At 41.6% G+C, this 13,981-nt stretch overlaps 1 protein-coding gene across 1 annotated transcript in view; it reads right to left on the reverse strand.

Annotated features, from left to right (window-relative positions):
* Positions 1-1,046: 1,046 nt before the first annotated feature.
* Positions 1,047-13,981, reverse strand: part of GLIPR2 (GLI pathogenesis related 2) — a 28,430-nt gene continuing 15,495 nt past the window's right edge. The window contains exons 3-5 of the mRNA XM_040587489.1: positions 11,388-11,491; positions 3,659-3,736; positions 1,047-2,612 (exon numbers count right to left, since the gene is read on the reverse strand). Coding sequence (XP_040443423.1) covers positions 2,452-2,612; positions 3,659-3,736; positions 11,388-11,491 — 343 coding nt within the window. The 3' untranslated portion in view covers positions 1,047-2,451. The remainder of the gene's footprint in view (positions 2,613-3,658; positions 3,737-11,387; positions 11,492-13,981) is intronic.

Raw genomic sequence — 13,981 nt, forward strand, 5'->3', positions numbered from 1 at the left:
CAGCAATGTTACCATTCCCTTTCCATTTGGACTCCTACATACACCACGGTTTACTGTGCAGCCAGAGTTCATTTGCAGAAGGCATCAACATCATGATCTTGGGTCACGAAAAACACACTGTTTAAAAAAATTTTTTACAATCATACAATCATACTTGCACGGACTCTACTGAGTAGAGTGCAAGAAATATGCATTAAGTCTATTTGAGTGGCTTTGTGTTTCTTCCGTGTCCTAGTACCTCTGATGTCCCATAAAAATACTCTACCTAAAAAGCTCTGGAAGTGCAGATGCCACTGTAATGTTAAACAAATATAACTACAAGCTTTGTTTTGTTTTGTTCTCTCTTTACCTACCTTCCCAGTTCTCTCTGACATTAAAATAAAACCTAGATGCCAGCAGAGAAAAATTCTGACTTGACTCACTCAACTAGCACATATACACTTTTACATCAACCATTCAAGGAATTACAGGGCCAATAGCAGCAATGTCATCAGGAAAACCTAGAATATTTTAATACCATTAGTTTATTTAGCATCAGCTTTTACCTTTATGTCAGTTGCAGCAAGACTGTTCTTTTTAGAAAGTCCTGTTTTCATTCTCAGGGGTGGTAATGCTCTGCACGTGAAACGTTAGCCTATTTGGAGCTGCAACATTTGTCAGCTGAAGGCTGAAGAGAGGAAGGCCCCAAGACTGCAGTTACTGAAACACACACATCTGAGTGGGAGTTGAGTGGGTATTCCTTACTAAGAACACTGAGAGAGGGAGCAGCAGAAATAACATACAAAGCAGGAGTTCAAGACAGAAAGAGGTACGCCTCTTCATCTTCAGCTTCAAGTGTTAGCTCAATCTTTGCATAAAGGGATGATGCATGACTTGCTGTGCGATTTATCCTTTCTTAGAAGGTCTCTTCTTTCTTTCCTGGATTAGAGTACTTGCTGCTTTTATTTGCTCCATGCTGCAAAAGTAATAATGTCCTGTATTAATGTCCTGGAAATGAAATTTGGAGATTATTCCACAAAGACTCAAGTAACAGCAGACTTGAGTAATTCATATTCAAAAATATTTAATTTTCAGATGTTGATTATATGTGTTAAATTCTTGGTTACAGCAAGAAGATTGTAACATACAGCATCACAGTGACATATAATCAAGCCATAACAGTGCAGTTTATTACAACTGTGTAAACAAAAAGAAGTATTTCTGTAATGGCACTCTTCATGAACCAAATTCTGGCATATTGAATCTCAGCAGAAGTCAAAAGAAACATTTACAAAGAAAAGAAAACCCCAAATGGAAGCACAGCATATGAACCTGGCCAAAATGGCCCAATTCACAAGAGAAGAAAGTGTCTTTTGAATTTTTGCTTGCTTGCTTTTAAGGAAATTCAGTCTGAAGTTTTTCAAGGCATCAATCCAGCATGTGAAGTATTTTTACTATTGAATGTTACGAACAAAGAGTAAACGTCTTTTAATTATGACCATGTGAATACCTCTTACTGTGACATTATTAAAGGAGACAAGAGATGATTTGGGGATGTTATTGTCTGTATAGCATGACACCTGAAGATATTCCTTAGGAAATAAAAATAAGTTGAGAAACAAAATCCAGCATGCTTTATCAAAGTAACTTTTTTGTGTGAAAATATCTAAGAGAAAAAGTAGTATCTTACTTTCTTGTAACAGAAGTAAACCATTTGATTATAAGACGATGTACATACTGTAAACTGTAAGATTGGGTTTGAACTTGACATACACTCATCTCAAATAGATTTTAAGTATTAGCACCTGAAATGTAACGCTAGGATTTAAACAATTTTAGTAGCTTTCAGGTCATGCATGCATTATGGTTTGCTTTATAGACAGAATTTTGCCAGCCATGTTTTAGTGTTCTGTGAGATCCTTTTAATAAAACCATGTAGGTCTGAATTCCACTACATTTTATATGTGTACCTTTCATGTGGGAAGTTTTGCATATATTCCATGTGCAGAGAGAAGGCTCCAGAGTAGCAGGAGGTATAGATAGAGCAAAGAAGTTACAGTTATTAGAAAATACTGGAAAACTGGGACTACATGATGTACTTACAAGCTGGTATCTTCAGTTTACAGAAAGCTATAAATGTACTTGTTTAAAAAGAAAGACATCCAACATGTGCTTACTCACATGCTGACACAGAGTTCATGCAAACTATTAAAAAAAAAGTTACAGATTTTAACCTTCGGAAGTGCTGCATAGACTTCATCCTCAAATAAACTGAAGCCCCCTCAGAAACAACAGGGACCTAATGTGCAGATTGACTCAAGCAACATGTAATTGCTTCCTCTGTAATGAGAAGTGAACAGCAGTATCAAACAGGAAATTTCATTGAATCTTGTTTCATTTCAAACACTGTTAAGTCCAAATCCAGGTTCACTTGTCATTAAGCCATAGGACTACCTTAAAAAAAAAAGAAAGTTATTTTCTTGGAGGAAGGACATTTTCTTCATAATAGCCTGGATTTACTACATTTCCAGCGGGATCATATCTAGCCACCACAAACGTTGAGCCATCACTAGCAGATGCTTTTCCAACTCCCATCTTTTTTGTATTCTTCCAAACCATTGCTGTGAAGTGACCTGAAGAAAGAGGAAGAAATATTTGCATTCATTTTAGGTACTAAATCTATAACATTCCCTTTAGCACATGAGAGGCGGGGAAAGAAAGAACAATACAATACTGTTCCTTTCTCTTAACAGGAGAACAAGCTAAGGACATGAAAAAGACCCTACATAAAGGATTTTATCTTGAAAAAGCCTTATCTGATCTGGGTCTACACTATTATTCCCATTTCCATGTCATATATGCAAAATGAGAATACCTAGTAGGAGAATCATGAAAGAGATAGTTTGATGAGTATCTGATAAAATTTGACAAAGACATCACATCACGGTCCTTACTCCCTGCAATATGAATAGCAGTTCTGCCAGTGACTGTTAGACATTTGCTTTAGCCATCTCATGCTCCCCCATGTGTCTGCATGTGCAACTGTTCACAATAACATTTTTTGAGGCTTCTGCCTAGCTGTAATAGTCCACTCTGCATTGTTCTGCTCTGCCAGTTGTTCCCTCTATGCATAGAAAAATCCCATCGAAGAAAGACATTATTTTCTTCATCTGAAACAAGCTCAGGCATATCTCTTGCTTGACCATCGTTCAAGGAAAAATGTTCTATGTTCATCCAACACCAGCGTGTCAATATGCAGTCACTGGCCTGTTCCTCGTCTCCAAATTATATCTGAAGTCATCTGTGTGATTGGAGTAATATAATTTGGTAAAATTCACATCAATGTAAACACCAGCATAATACATTTAATAAATACTTATATGATTCCAGTTTATATTTTCTACAAATTAATTTGCTTAAAAATAAGTTGCCTTTCAAAAACTTTGGAGTTGGAGGAAAAATGCACTATTAAAGAACCCCACAACTTTTGCTTACTTCCTCATTTCTCAGTTGCCTTTTACCCTTCTGTCAGTTTCTAACATAAAACTTTGGGGAAAATCTAATGTTTTTCCCCTAAGAAAAATAGGTAGATCTCTTAAAAATATCAAACAAGTTGGCTATCCAATTTTTTAAAGTAAAAGCTGCATTTTTGAAAAGACAGTGCCTGGTCTGAACTTACCTGTCCCAGAAGAAAACCCTGGGTTTTGAAAGCTATAATTTTTTATTTCACTGTACCATCTGTCAGCCACATCCTTCCCTGAAAAAAAAAAAAGAAATCTGCTGTGGAATCATGACATAAACACAGAAGTGTAGCTCCCTTACAGCCCAGCCAGCAAGAACCTCTGTTAATAGCTGGCAAGGACTTCTAGAAATACTTAGAAAGTCTCTATAATTTAAAGAGGTTTTGAAATGTAGGTAACATGGTAGTACATGTATCTTACCAACTTTAATTGTTTTTCAATAGCTGTTGCTACTCAGTTATTACGGACTCATAGAAGGAAAGGTTGGAAGAGACCTTTAAGATCATTGAGTCCAACCATTAGCCTAGCACTGCCAAGTCCACCACTAAACCATGTCCCTAAGCACCGCATCTACATGTCTTTTTAAATACCTCCAGGGATGGTGACTCAACCACTTTCCTGGGCAGCCTCTTCCAATGCCTGACAACCCTTTCAGTGAAGAAATTTTTCCTAATTTCCAATCTAAACCTCCTCTGCACAACTGGAGGCTATTTCCTCTTGTCCTGTCGCTTGTTACTGGGAGAAGAGACTGAACCCCCACCTACCTACACCCTCCTTTCAGGTAGTTGTAGAGAGCAATAAGGTCTCCCCTGAGTCTCCTCCAAACTAAGCGACCCCAGTTCCCCCAGCCGCTCCTCATCAGACTTGTGCTCCAGACCCTTCACCAGCTTCGCTGCCCTTCTCTGGACACGCTCCAGCACCCCAGTGTCCCCCTTGCAGTGAGGGGCCCAGAACTGAACACGGGATTCGAGGTGGGGCCTCACCAGTGCCCAGTACAAGGGGACGATCGCTGCCCTTCTCCTGCTGGCCACACTGGGGGGGATACAAGCCAGGATGCTGTTGGCCTTCTTGGCCCCCTGGGCACACTGCTGGCTCGTGTTCAGCCGGCTGTCTACCCCTACCCCTGGGTCCTTTCCCCCAGGCAGCTTTCCAGTCACTTTTCCTAATTTACTAAGCTACTAATTTGTTCAATACTTTTTGTTAAGCATCTCATGCCATCAGTGCCATCAGTGACTTGAGTTCTGCCTGACACAAGCACTGTCCATCAGTTTATCCACTGGAGTGCCAGGACCATGTGGCTGGCACAGCCTGCCTCAAAGCCTGGGCAGGCAACACACAAAACACCTGTAGAACCATGTCGAATTCATCCTGTTCAAGGAAGATCTCTGCAGTAAGGTGCTCACCTATTAGGTCAGAGCTGGTGAAGACTACTATACTACCACCAACAGATCAGGAAACAGGACCATCCACCAATTCTCTACTGTTAGATCTTAACAAGGCTGAAGTTAGGAAAATCTTCAGACAAGAGAGATGTGTGGCACAGCATTTGAATTGAGATGGGGCAGATACCCCTTTAGCCCTCAAATAAATGTCCTCAAAGAAACCATCTGGCAATTTAAGACATTGAGTTTACATTTTGTTCTGCCCAGAACCTTCTGTAACTTTCTTTCAGCCTGGAATATAATGAAGGCACATCTCCTTCATCTTGGATGAGTGCTCCTGTCATTAGGCTTCTACAAACAGCTTTCACGAGATCCTCCCTCTTGGAACATGTTTGAAAAGACTGAAGTGAGCCTTGCCAGATTTTCTGAGCAAAAGGGCACAGGGGTCTTTTCTCCAGGGAGGCCTCCCACCTGTGGACGCAGGTGTATGAATATATCCTCTTACAGCTCCAGGCAAACCAAAGAAAAATGACCCTTCTGACATCCTCTAGTTTTCTGTGTTCTCATCAGCATTTAATACTCCAAATTTCTAAGTGCATTCATTTTTAGGGGTTCTTACTAAGCACTACAGTCACTGTGAATGTCCACTTTGAGGCACTCTTAACTCAGGGTACTACAGATACCTCAAATACACATGCCTAGGAGCAGCTGCTGTGTGGAAGTCCTTGCATCCAGCACTGTCTCATCAAAGGCTTTCACTGACCACGGCTGTATAAGGACTGTGACTATGGCCAGTGATGTAGCACTACATGGCTGTGGGTCTTTAAGGTTGATATTTGCCAAAGAAATAATTCTTACTCATTTTCTGTTGAGCAATTACAGAACCTGATAGAAAGGAGCAGATTCTGCTAATCTGCAGCGGGTCCCATGGAACAGGTACTCAGAGGGCAGGAGCTCAAACCAGAACTTGCAGATCCTGTGCACTCAAAAGTCAAATGTTACTTCTTTTCCATTACTGGTTGTTAGGAAATTCTTGTGTCAAACACAGGCAGGGGGGAAGGAGGCAGGTTTTTCCTTGAGCTACATCAATAATGAAATTTCTGCTTAGCATTCCAGGAGGTATAACGCAAGGCCGGTTGATTTCATAGCAAGCTGCCAACACTCTTAGGCCTACCGTCATGAAGAATGCTGGTCCCTGGTGAACTGTTGGCTGCAGAACAGCAATGACTCATGTTTTGCTATTTTGCAGCAAAAAGTCTTAAACTCGCACTGTTTAATGGTGTTAACATCTTTAAACTTCACCTTCTTATGAGTGCAGTCTGCTAAAAGGATGGCGTTGTTAGCCTGGCTGTCAGAGCCATCTCTTGAGAGGTTTGTGAACTGAAAGTAGTATGAACTTACCTGTGCCGTGCTGCTTGTTACGAATAGTGCTCTCTTAGCAGAATCAATTCACATTTTCTACATAAAAAGGCAGCAAAACCTCTCTTGCTTCCCAGAGTAAATGATTCCAGAATAAAAATAGGTTCCTTCTTTCCCTACTGTCCCTAAGCCAAACAACAAACCATGTATGTAGAGGAATGAAGGCAGTGAGTTGATGAACATTGATGATACACAGCTGTGGCCTTGCTACGTAGGCAGTGGGTTGATTGACATGGACAATGTGCAGCTGTAGCTTGTTCCTGCAAAGTGGTTAAATAGCACTGAGGAGCATGGGAGGAGGGAGGTTAGATGTGGGAGGGGGTCTGGAGAAGGGAGACCCTAGATGTAGCAGAGACATGGAATAGGGTGGTCTGGCCTCTGAAGGATGGAGAAACAGCAGGGACAGTAGAATCTGACCCATGGTAAAGCCTTGTTGCAGCCTGCTAGTTTTGCTTGTGCTGTGACACGTGTAGACCTGTTTTATGGCTGAAGTCTGTAACGTAAATATCTGTTCATTTGTTACTCACACTAAAGCAAAAATGAAGACTGAGAAAAGTGCAAAGACCAATCTTCATGCAATACAAGAGGAAAACATACATAGTAAAAAAATCCAAGCAAAACAAGAAGATCATCCTGTCCCCTCCTAGACTTCAAAACTATAAAGAGTTTAGATGTGTTTTGTGGTAAGCTGAGTGGAACAGAAGTACAGAATGTGACTGCAGACATATCAGGCCTTATGAAGAACATGTATTTTATGTGTATAAGTGCTTAAGTTACTAAACTATGTAAGTAGTGTTTTTACATATGTAGGACTGCACTCCCACTGCTACCAGTGCTTCATTCCCTCTGTTAACATATCAGTGTGATATAGTATAAAGAGCAGCTCAAGAGAAAGTCATCCCCACTGCTTACTGTAGCTCTAAGAAGTGTACCTATGCTGCATGTGACAAGAACTTTAAATCTCCATAATGGAAATATTGCAGGACACATGGAAGTTTTGACAAACACAGTATCTCTTCATAATTATTTTTTTTAAAATTTAAAGAATACAATCGTGAAAATTTGGCAACTCTTTAATTCAAGGGAGACATCAATAGCATCAGGTAAGAATACCTCAATCGTGTACATGAAAGACAATGAGTATAGTTGGGCAGCACAATCTGTCATGTGTTAATTCCCAGACTTTGTAGATGAAAGCTTGCAACTTACTGCAGCCAGGCAGTGGAAGCCTAGAAGCTGATAGCTATGTTCCATTTTTCTTGCACAGGATCAGTTTATTATTATATGGCATTGCTGTCATCCTTCTTGTATTAAAAGAGTCATTGCATCACAGGATGTGAGAAATTAAAGACTAACTTGTTCCCGGCAAAAGAGAAGGTGACCAAAGGACTAGGCAACATTTGACAGACTCTTACTTGAAATCATGTTAAAGAAGTGTCCTGGAAGTGAAGGGAATGAATTATATCTGTCATATGCACCTCACAGGAGGTGGGGGGGGGGTTATTACCACGTGAGAAGACAGACAGGTACCTAGCGATTAAACACTCTCCTCTGAAATACTTCTCTTCTGATTCTTTGCCCCTTGGGGAGCTTAAAACAATACAGTCGTGGGACACAAGCCAAACCAGTGCCAAAAGTAACAGCTTATATACAGGGGACTAGGGAAAAACTGTTTTGAGCCCAGTGACCCCTGGGCTTCCAGAGAGAGAACAGCAGAGGAGTCAGCAGAGCACGGAGCCTACCTGCTTTAGCAGGAATTTGCATCCTCAGGCTTTCTGGTTCACAGGACCGACCACAGTATTTCCATTTCAGATTATTATGGAATAAGTGATGCAGTTATATTTAGTGTCCATTTCCCTTGCATTTTGATGTTTCATTGAAAGCAGCTCCCAGTCCCTGCAAAGCTCCCCCAGAACAGGGGCTGGTTGCTGTTCAAAATGCTTTTCAATCAGAAGGAAAGAACATGGAAAAGACATCTCACTCCCACCTCTCATTCCCAATAACAGCAGAAATGTTGGAACTTTACTTCTATCAAAAAGCATGAAGGTCTGTCCCACAGTCAGCGCTGCAGCTTCTCTTCTGTTGTTCCACTTGCAGAACCAATTAGTATAGTGCTGGGGTTTTTTTTTGAAATATCCTTCCCGTTTGCATTGCTGTAAACCACATTCATAGTTGAGACACTTTCTCCACGGAAGCATAGTTTGACTCCACCCTTCTCCTAGCCATAGCTGATTGATGACCTGCTCGGTTAGACTTACTGGATGTTTGTTTCAGAACAGGCTGAATCTTGGTCTAATGAGTTTCATCAGTGCCGTGACTCTCTGGAGACATCTGCAGTGCATAAAAACTTGGTGCAACAGTCCTTGAATTAGTGTCCAAGTGTAGTTCTGCCCAAGACTAGGTCCAGAATCAGCATAGTGGTTTGATTTTATTTACCTAACCTATGAGCTAGTTACGTGGCCATATTGACTGTGCCTCAAGCCGCCTCATATGGCCAGAGGATTGACCATGTGAGGTCAGTCCATACGGAGGACTAAAAGTCCTGGTGTAAAGTTCTGCTGATACCACTCTGAAGGACAGAGAGATAATAAGGGGCCACTGCGCATGAACAGGTCTCAGTACTTTTCCTCTGCTTCCAGCATTCTTCATATAGGTCCTTATTTTATTTTACTTTATTTAACAGTACTATATAAGCCTGGTGTTATGACAGCAAGAGATGCATCAAGGCAGGCTCTCAGTCAGAATATGCTCCTCCGGGGCTGGGGCAGAGGGTGTCTGTGCTGCTCTGGCCACTAGACCCCATTTGTAGGCAGACCCATGTTCATCCCATAACAGATTTGGGTGATAACATACAGTGATTTTCTCTTACAAACTCTCTAAGAGAGTTCATAAACTGCAGTGTTTTCACAGGCAACACAGCACATTCTTCACGACCACACCATCCATCCCAACCAGAATTTAGTCATCCAGTGCTTGCCTTCAGCCTCTCGACACATGAGAAATCAGATGAGACATCCTGAGAAGCCTGACATACCACAGCTGCCAAGACAGGCTGCGGTCTCTTCATTAGTGGCAGATGACAGCTCACTTATTTGAACACAAAAAGGAGGCTGCCATGGAGCAGTTCCTACAGGACTGCAAGGAGGAAACAGCTGTCAACTCTTTCTTGGATTACAGGAATAAATGTATTTCCAGCAACAGCTTTAGGCTATGTAACTCCAAAATCCTGAATACAATTCAAGGTATTCTTGTACAAGGAGAGGAGTCAAACTAGAAGGCTTTTATAGGTGAAAGCTTAAATCTTCTCTGAAACAAGAAATCACCTTCTGGCATTATTACAGAACTCAGTAAGAGCCAAAATAAACAACAGCATCACTTTTAGAGATAATACAGAGTATGCTAGAGGTTTATTGAGTTTTGCTTTATCTGGGAAAGAAACCAGAAGATACTGCCTGCCTTTGTTAAGCCCTTGAATGGATGCCTTAATACAAATTTCAGCCTCATTGAGCAGGGTACAAATTAACTATCCAAAGGGAGCTATATGAGAAGAAGAGGAAGAATGAACCAGCTCCACAGAGATGAAGACTAAACCCAGACCAGAGAATAACTTTCTTTGAAGAACTAGTTTTCTCATTCCGGTACTTTGAATGATCCTGCTACATAGGAAATGTAGAAGTGTTTTACAGAACAGAAGAGGATGTAGCTTAATTTTCTCAGCAAGACATTCAATCCTGTGGATAAAAAAATAACAAAAGAATTGCTTAAAACTGGAAAGTTATGTATGGAAACCATGCACTGAAGAAAACAAATGGGATCCAGAAAGAGACAGGCATTATATAATTTAGGGAAAAATTCATGTGTTTTGTTTCCAGCTCCCTAAGTGGGAACTCTGTGACTTTACAGGGAAAGGAGCACAGGCCATTAACACAAACAAGAAGGAAGAAGTAAGCTCAGTGAGTCATAGCTGCTATGCAAACTTTGCCATACATCTGGGTTTTCCCATGCTGCTCTGAACCCTTGCCTCAGACTCTTGCAATGGACAGAATGCCAAATATGAGTAGATCAAATTGTATTTTTCCACTCTGGGTTTCTTTTTCAGCATGAAAAAGTACCTACTGAGAAATAGAGTTAGCACTTGCAGAGGAACCGAGCAGCATCCCTGGGTCTAAAACTCACTTACTAAAATTTCCAGGTCCTTCCAACAGGGCCTCCAGCCTGTAGAAATGAGCTTCTGTCTCCCTGAGGCTGTGCTGGAAATTCCAGGGGTAGATGGGAATAAAGAAAGCAAGTGGTCACTTTTAATACATCCCACCTGCTGTCTCAGCAGGCTAAGGCATGAGCCCTGCCCACTGCAGAAGGCAGGAGGGAAGAACCTGCTGAACATGGCTCCAGTTGAGGACTCCCTGCAGGCTGTCAGCCTGGCCAAAATTCAGCTCCTCCAGCACCCAAACCAAAGGCTGCCAATTACATGTTACATTTACAATCAGAAAATATATGGAGTATTTTTGTCTTCAAAAATGAAGGCATGAAAAGGGCTCAGAGACTGTTTGCTGACAGTGAAGAAGTGGCTAGATGGCTAACACATTAATTAGCCTCTGCCACATTGGTGTCCACCTTCTGGTTTTGCCCCCACCACTGAACTGCTGTGTAGCATGCAATGGCCATTTTTCCACTTTCCTCACCATAGCTGGCCTGTGGTCAGCCTTCTCTTCAGCTGGACAAACTAAGAATAAAGGTGAAGTTCGGGGGGTTGACGGCTTCCTTCTCTCCTTCCATGGATGTACAAGTAACATTCAAGACGGCTCCACAGCAGGGACATATGAAGCAGCCTAGCTGCCAAGTCCCACCTCCAAAGGGACACAGGACACTACCACAGTCCCTTAGCCCCTCTGTGCCTACATGTGCTTCTTGCTCTCAGTACATGTAGGTGACTGCAAACCATCATCCTGTACCCTGGGAGCCTGGGCTGGGCTGTGGCAGATGCATTTTTGGAGAAGTACTCTTGCAACCAGATGCTCTGAGCCCAAAGTACACAAGGCAAGCGATTTATCCAGTGTCTGTGAGACAGCAAGAGAAGAACGCTTACCTGTTTGGTCATAGGATGCCCATGCTAGGTTTTCTCCATATTTTCCATTAGCAGATTCGGAACTGTGTTTAAGGACCCTCGTGGTAGCCAGTTCTTCTGCATACCTAGCAAAGGAATCCACACATTGAGCCATGGACCACAGCCACCACGAGCAGAGAGAAGGAGGAGCAGGAGGAAGAGGAGGAGATGCAAGCAAGGAATTTTGCTGTGAGATGATGGTTTAAGTCAAGTTACTCAGGTGCAACGCCCTTAAGCCAGGGATGCTTTAAGCTTACAAAGATTCAGGATTTACGCTAACCTGGAGGCTATTTTCCCTGTCTTCCATGAGCATCTGTGTTACTGCTGAGAAGGGCTTAGAAGAAATCAAAGGGCATATTTTCCACCACTATGTCCTGCCTAGCACCTGGAAATCCACTGGCCACACTTAGCTGCAGCTGCTGGTGGAAAGGGAAGTACCTGCAGCAATTGCTACAGGTGTCACCTCCTGACATTTCTAGGTCCCTCATGGGAGTAACTTAAATATTCTCAGTGAGATGGAAGAAAGACTGAAGTGGGGGTTGAAAGCAAGTGTAAAAACCCCTACATTTAGAAATGAAAACAAGCCAAATGCCAAACAAGAGCAATGTGCCAAGCAACAGTACAGAAGAGGATAGGACCACACAGAGAATCTGAGGCAACAACTGTGTGCACCAACATAGGGATAAGCAGCCCTGTTTCTATAGAAGCTGACATGTGTGAGAGTGTGGGCTGTATTTTATTATCTTATGACAATAGGGTTAAGAAGAACATCATGTGTAAAACAACTGTTCTCTTTATTCAATATTGGAAAGGCTTCAGTACCAAGACAATGAAATTGGAAAGACCATTTGTTATTTCTCATAGCACAAGGAATAGGAGGCAACACATAGAATCATCAGGTCATAGATTTAAAAATCAAGTAAGACAAAGCACTTTTCCACACTGTGGTGCAGAAGTCATCACTGAAGGATGGTGCAGACACCAAAGCACATGTGAGTTTGAAAAAGAGCTAGACAAATTTACGATGTGTGTGTGTGTGTAATCTTTAGGGCTTATTAAAAAAAAACCCAAAACCAACAACAAAGAGGATACAACCTACTACTTAGGAAAACTGTAATTTCCAGGAGAAATCTGTAATTTCCAGAAGATAATGGTGGAAGGACCACCATATTTGTTTTGTCCTGCTACTTCTTCCCTAATCATTAATTACTGGCATCTGCCAGAGTTAGGAAATTGTCCAGCTGAACATTTTGGCCCAAGTTAGCATTTTAGCCATTAGGTTCTCATTTCCTTCTGTCCTAATCCTCCCACCAAAACAAAGTATTTAGCTGCCTCCATTAGTTTAGAATACATGAAAACTTGTTAGTCTGCTAGACCCTGGACTAGAGGTTCTCTAGATGTTCCTTCATGCCATATATCACTACAGTCTTGTAATTTTTCTCTTCAAGCATTCCTACATCCCAAGCAAGAGGCAAGACTGGAACAAAGTACACACCACACATGGACAAAGTTGCCAAAGACTTGGGACAAAGGGTGATTAATTCACTCTAGCTCAGGCAGTTGAAAGCATGGGATTTTCATCTGAGATCATCACCCTATGCTTCATTACAGTCAGAGATAAACAGACACCTGCTGAGGGTGACTCATGTTAAAGCAGGGATCCAATAATCAGTTCATCTAACTTGTCACAATTATTGGAACTGAAAATACTAGGAAACAGACCATTTTCAACACAGATAGAGAAGCACAGGGAAGTACCCAGAGGTATGCTAAATATATACCAACGAAGATATCAGATACACCTGAAGGTAGTGTTGTAAGGGTGAAGTTCTTTGAATTTAAGATTATACAAAATTTGTCTTGGCAAATATGAGATTTCTTATATTGCATATATTTTATTCAGATCAATCCATTTCTGGTTCTTGCTATCAACCAGTTTCACCAGTCTCTGAACATTTGTCTTAATTCTTACAAGTTCAGTTACAGACCACAACCAAAGGTTTCCTATTGTTATTCATCATGATGGGGAAAGTCAGCTGAGACCAGAGAGGACTGTGAGGAATTCCAGAGGGATCTAAAAATACCCAGCAGAGGCAACAGCACACTTAGAGATAAATGTGGAGCAATGCATATTTGCAGAATAATCTGAACTATTCATACATGTTGACTTGTTCAAACCAGCTATAGCACTTTGGAGACACAAGTGTTATTGACAAGTCAATGGCATCTCTTCCTTGTTGTAAGGCATCATGTAAAAGAGAAACAAACCAATCCTTTGAAGAACAGAAGGAAAACCCCAGCAGATTACAAAGGTATGTGGATGAGTCATTGGCATTCCATCTCTTAGAAACACTACATCCAGTTATCATGATGACTCAAGAAAAAAAAATGTGAAAAAATCAAGACAGAATGAGATTTGTTTGCTGCCAGAGGGCATGTCCATATATCACATTCATGGCTCGTGGTACAGCACAACACCTGGCAGACATCTGTGGTCTAGGAGTGCAGGAGCTGGTGCATCTCTGTGACAGTGCTGCACCATGCTGGGATGGGACAGTAAGTCGGTTTCTGGAGAG

The sequence above is a fragment of the Falco naumanni genome, chromosome 3 (genome assembly GCF_017639655.2).
Source record: "Falco naumanni isolate bFalNau1 chromosome 3, bFalNau1.pat, whole genome shotgun sequence".
NCBI classification, from domain to species: Eukaryota; Metazoa; Chordata; class Aves; order Falconiformes; family Falconidae; genus Falco; species Falco naumanni.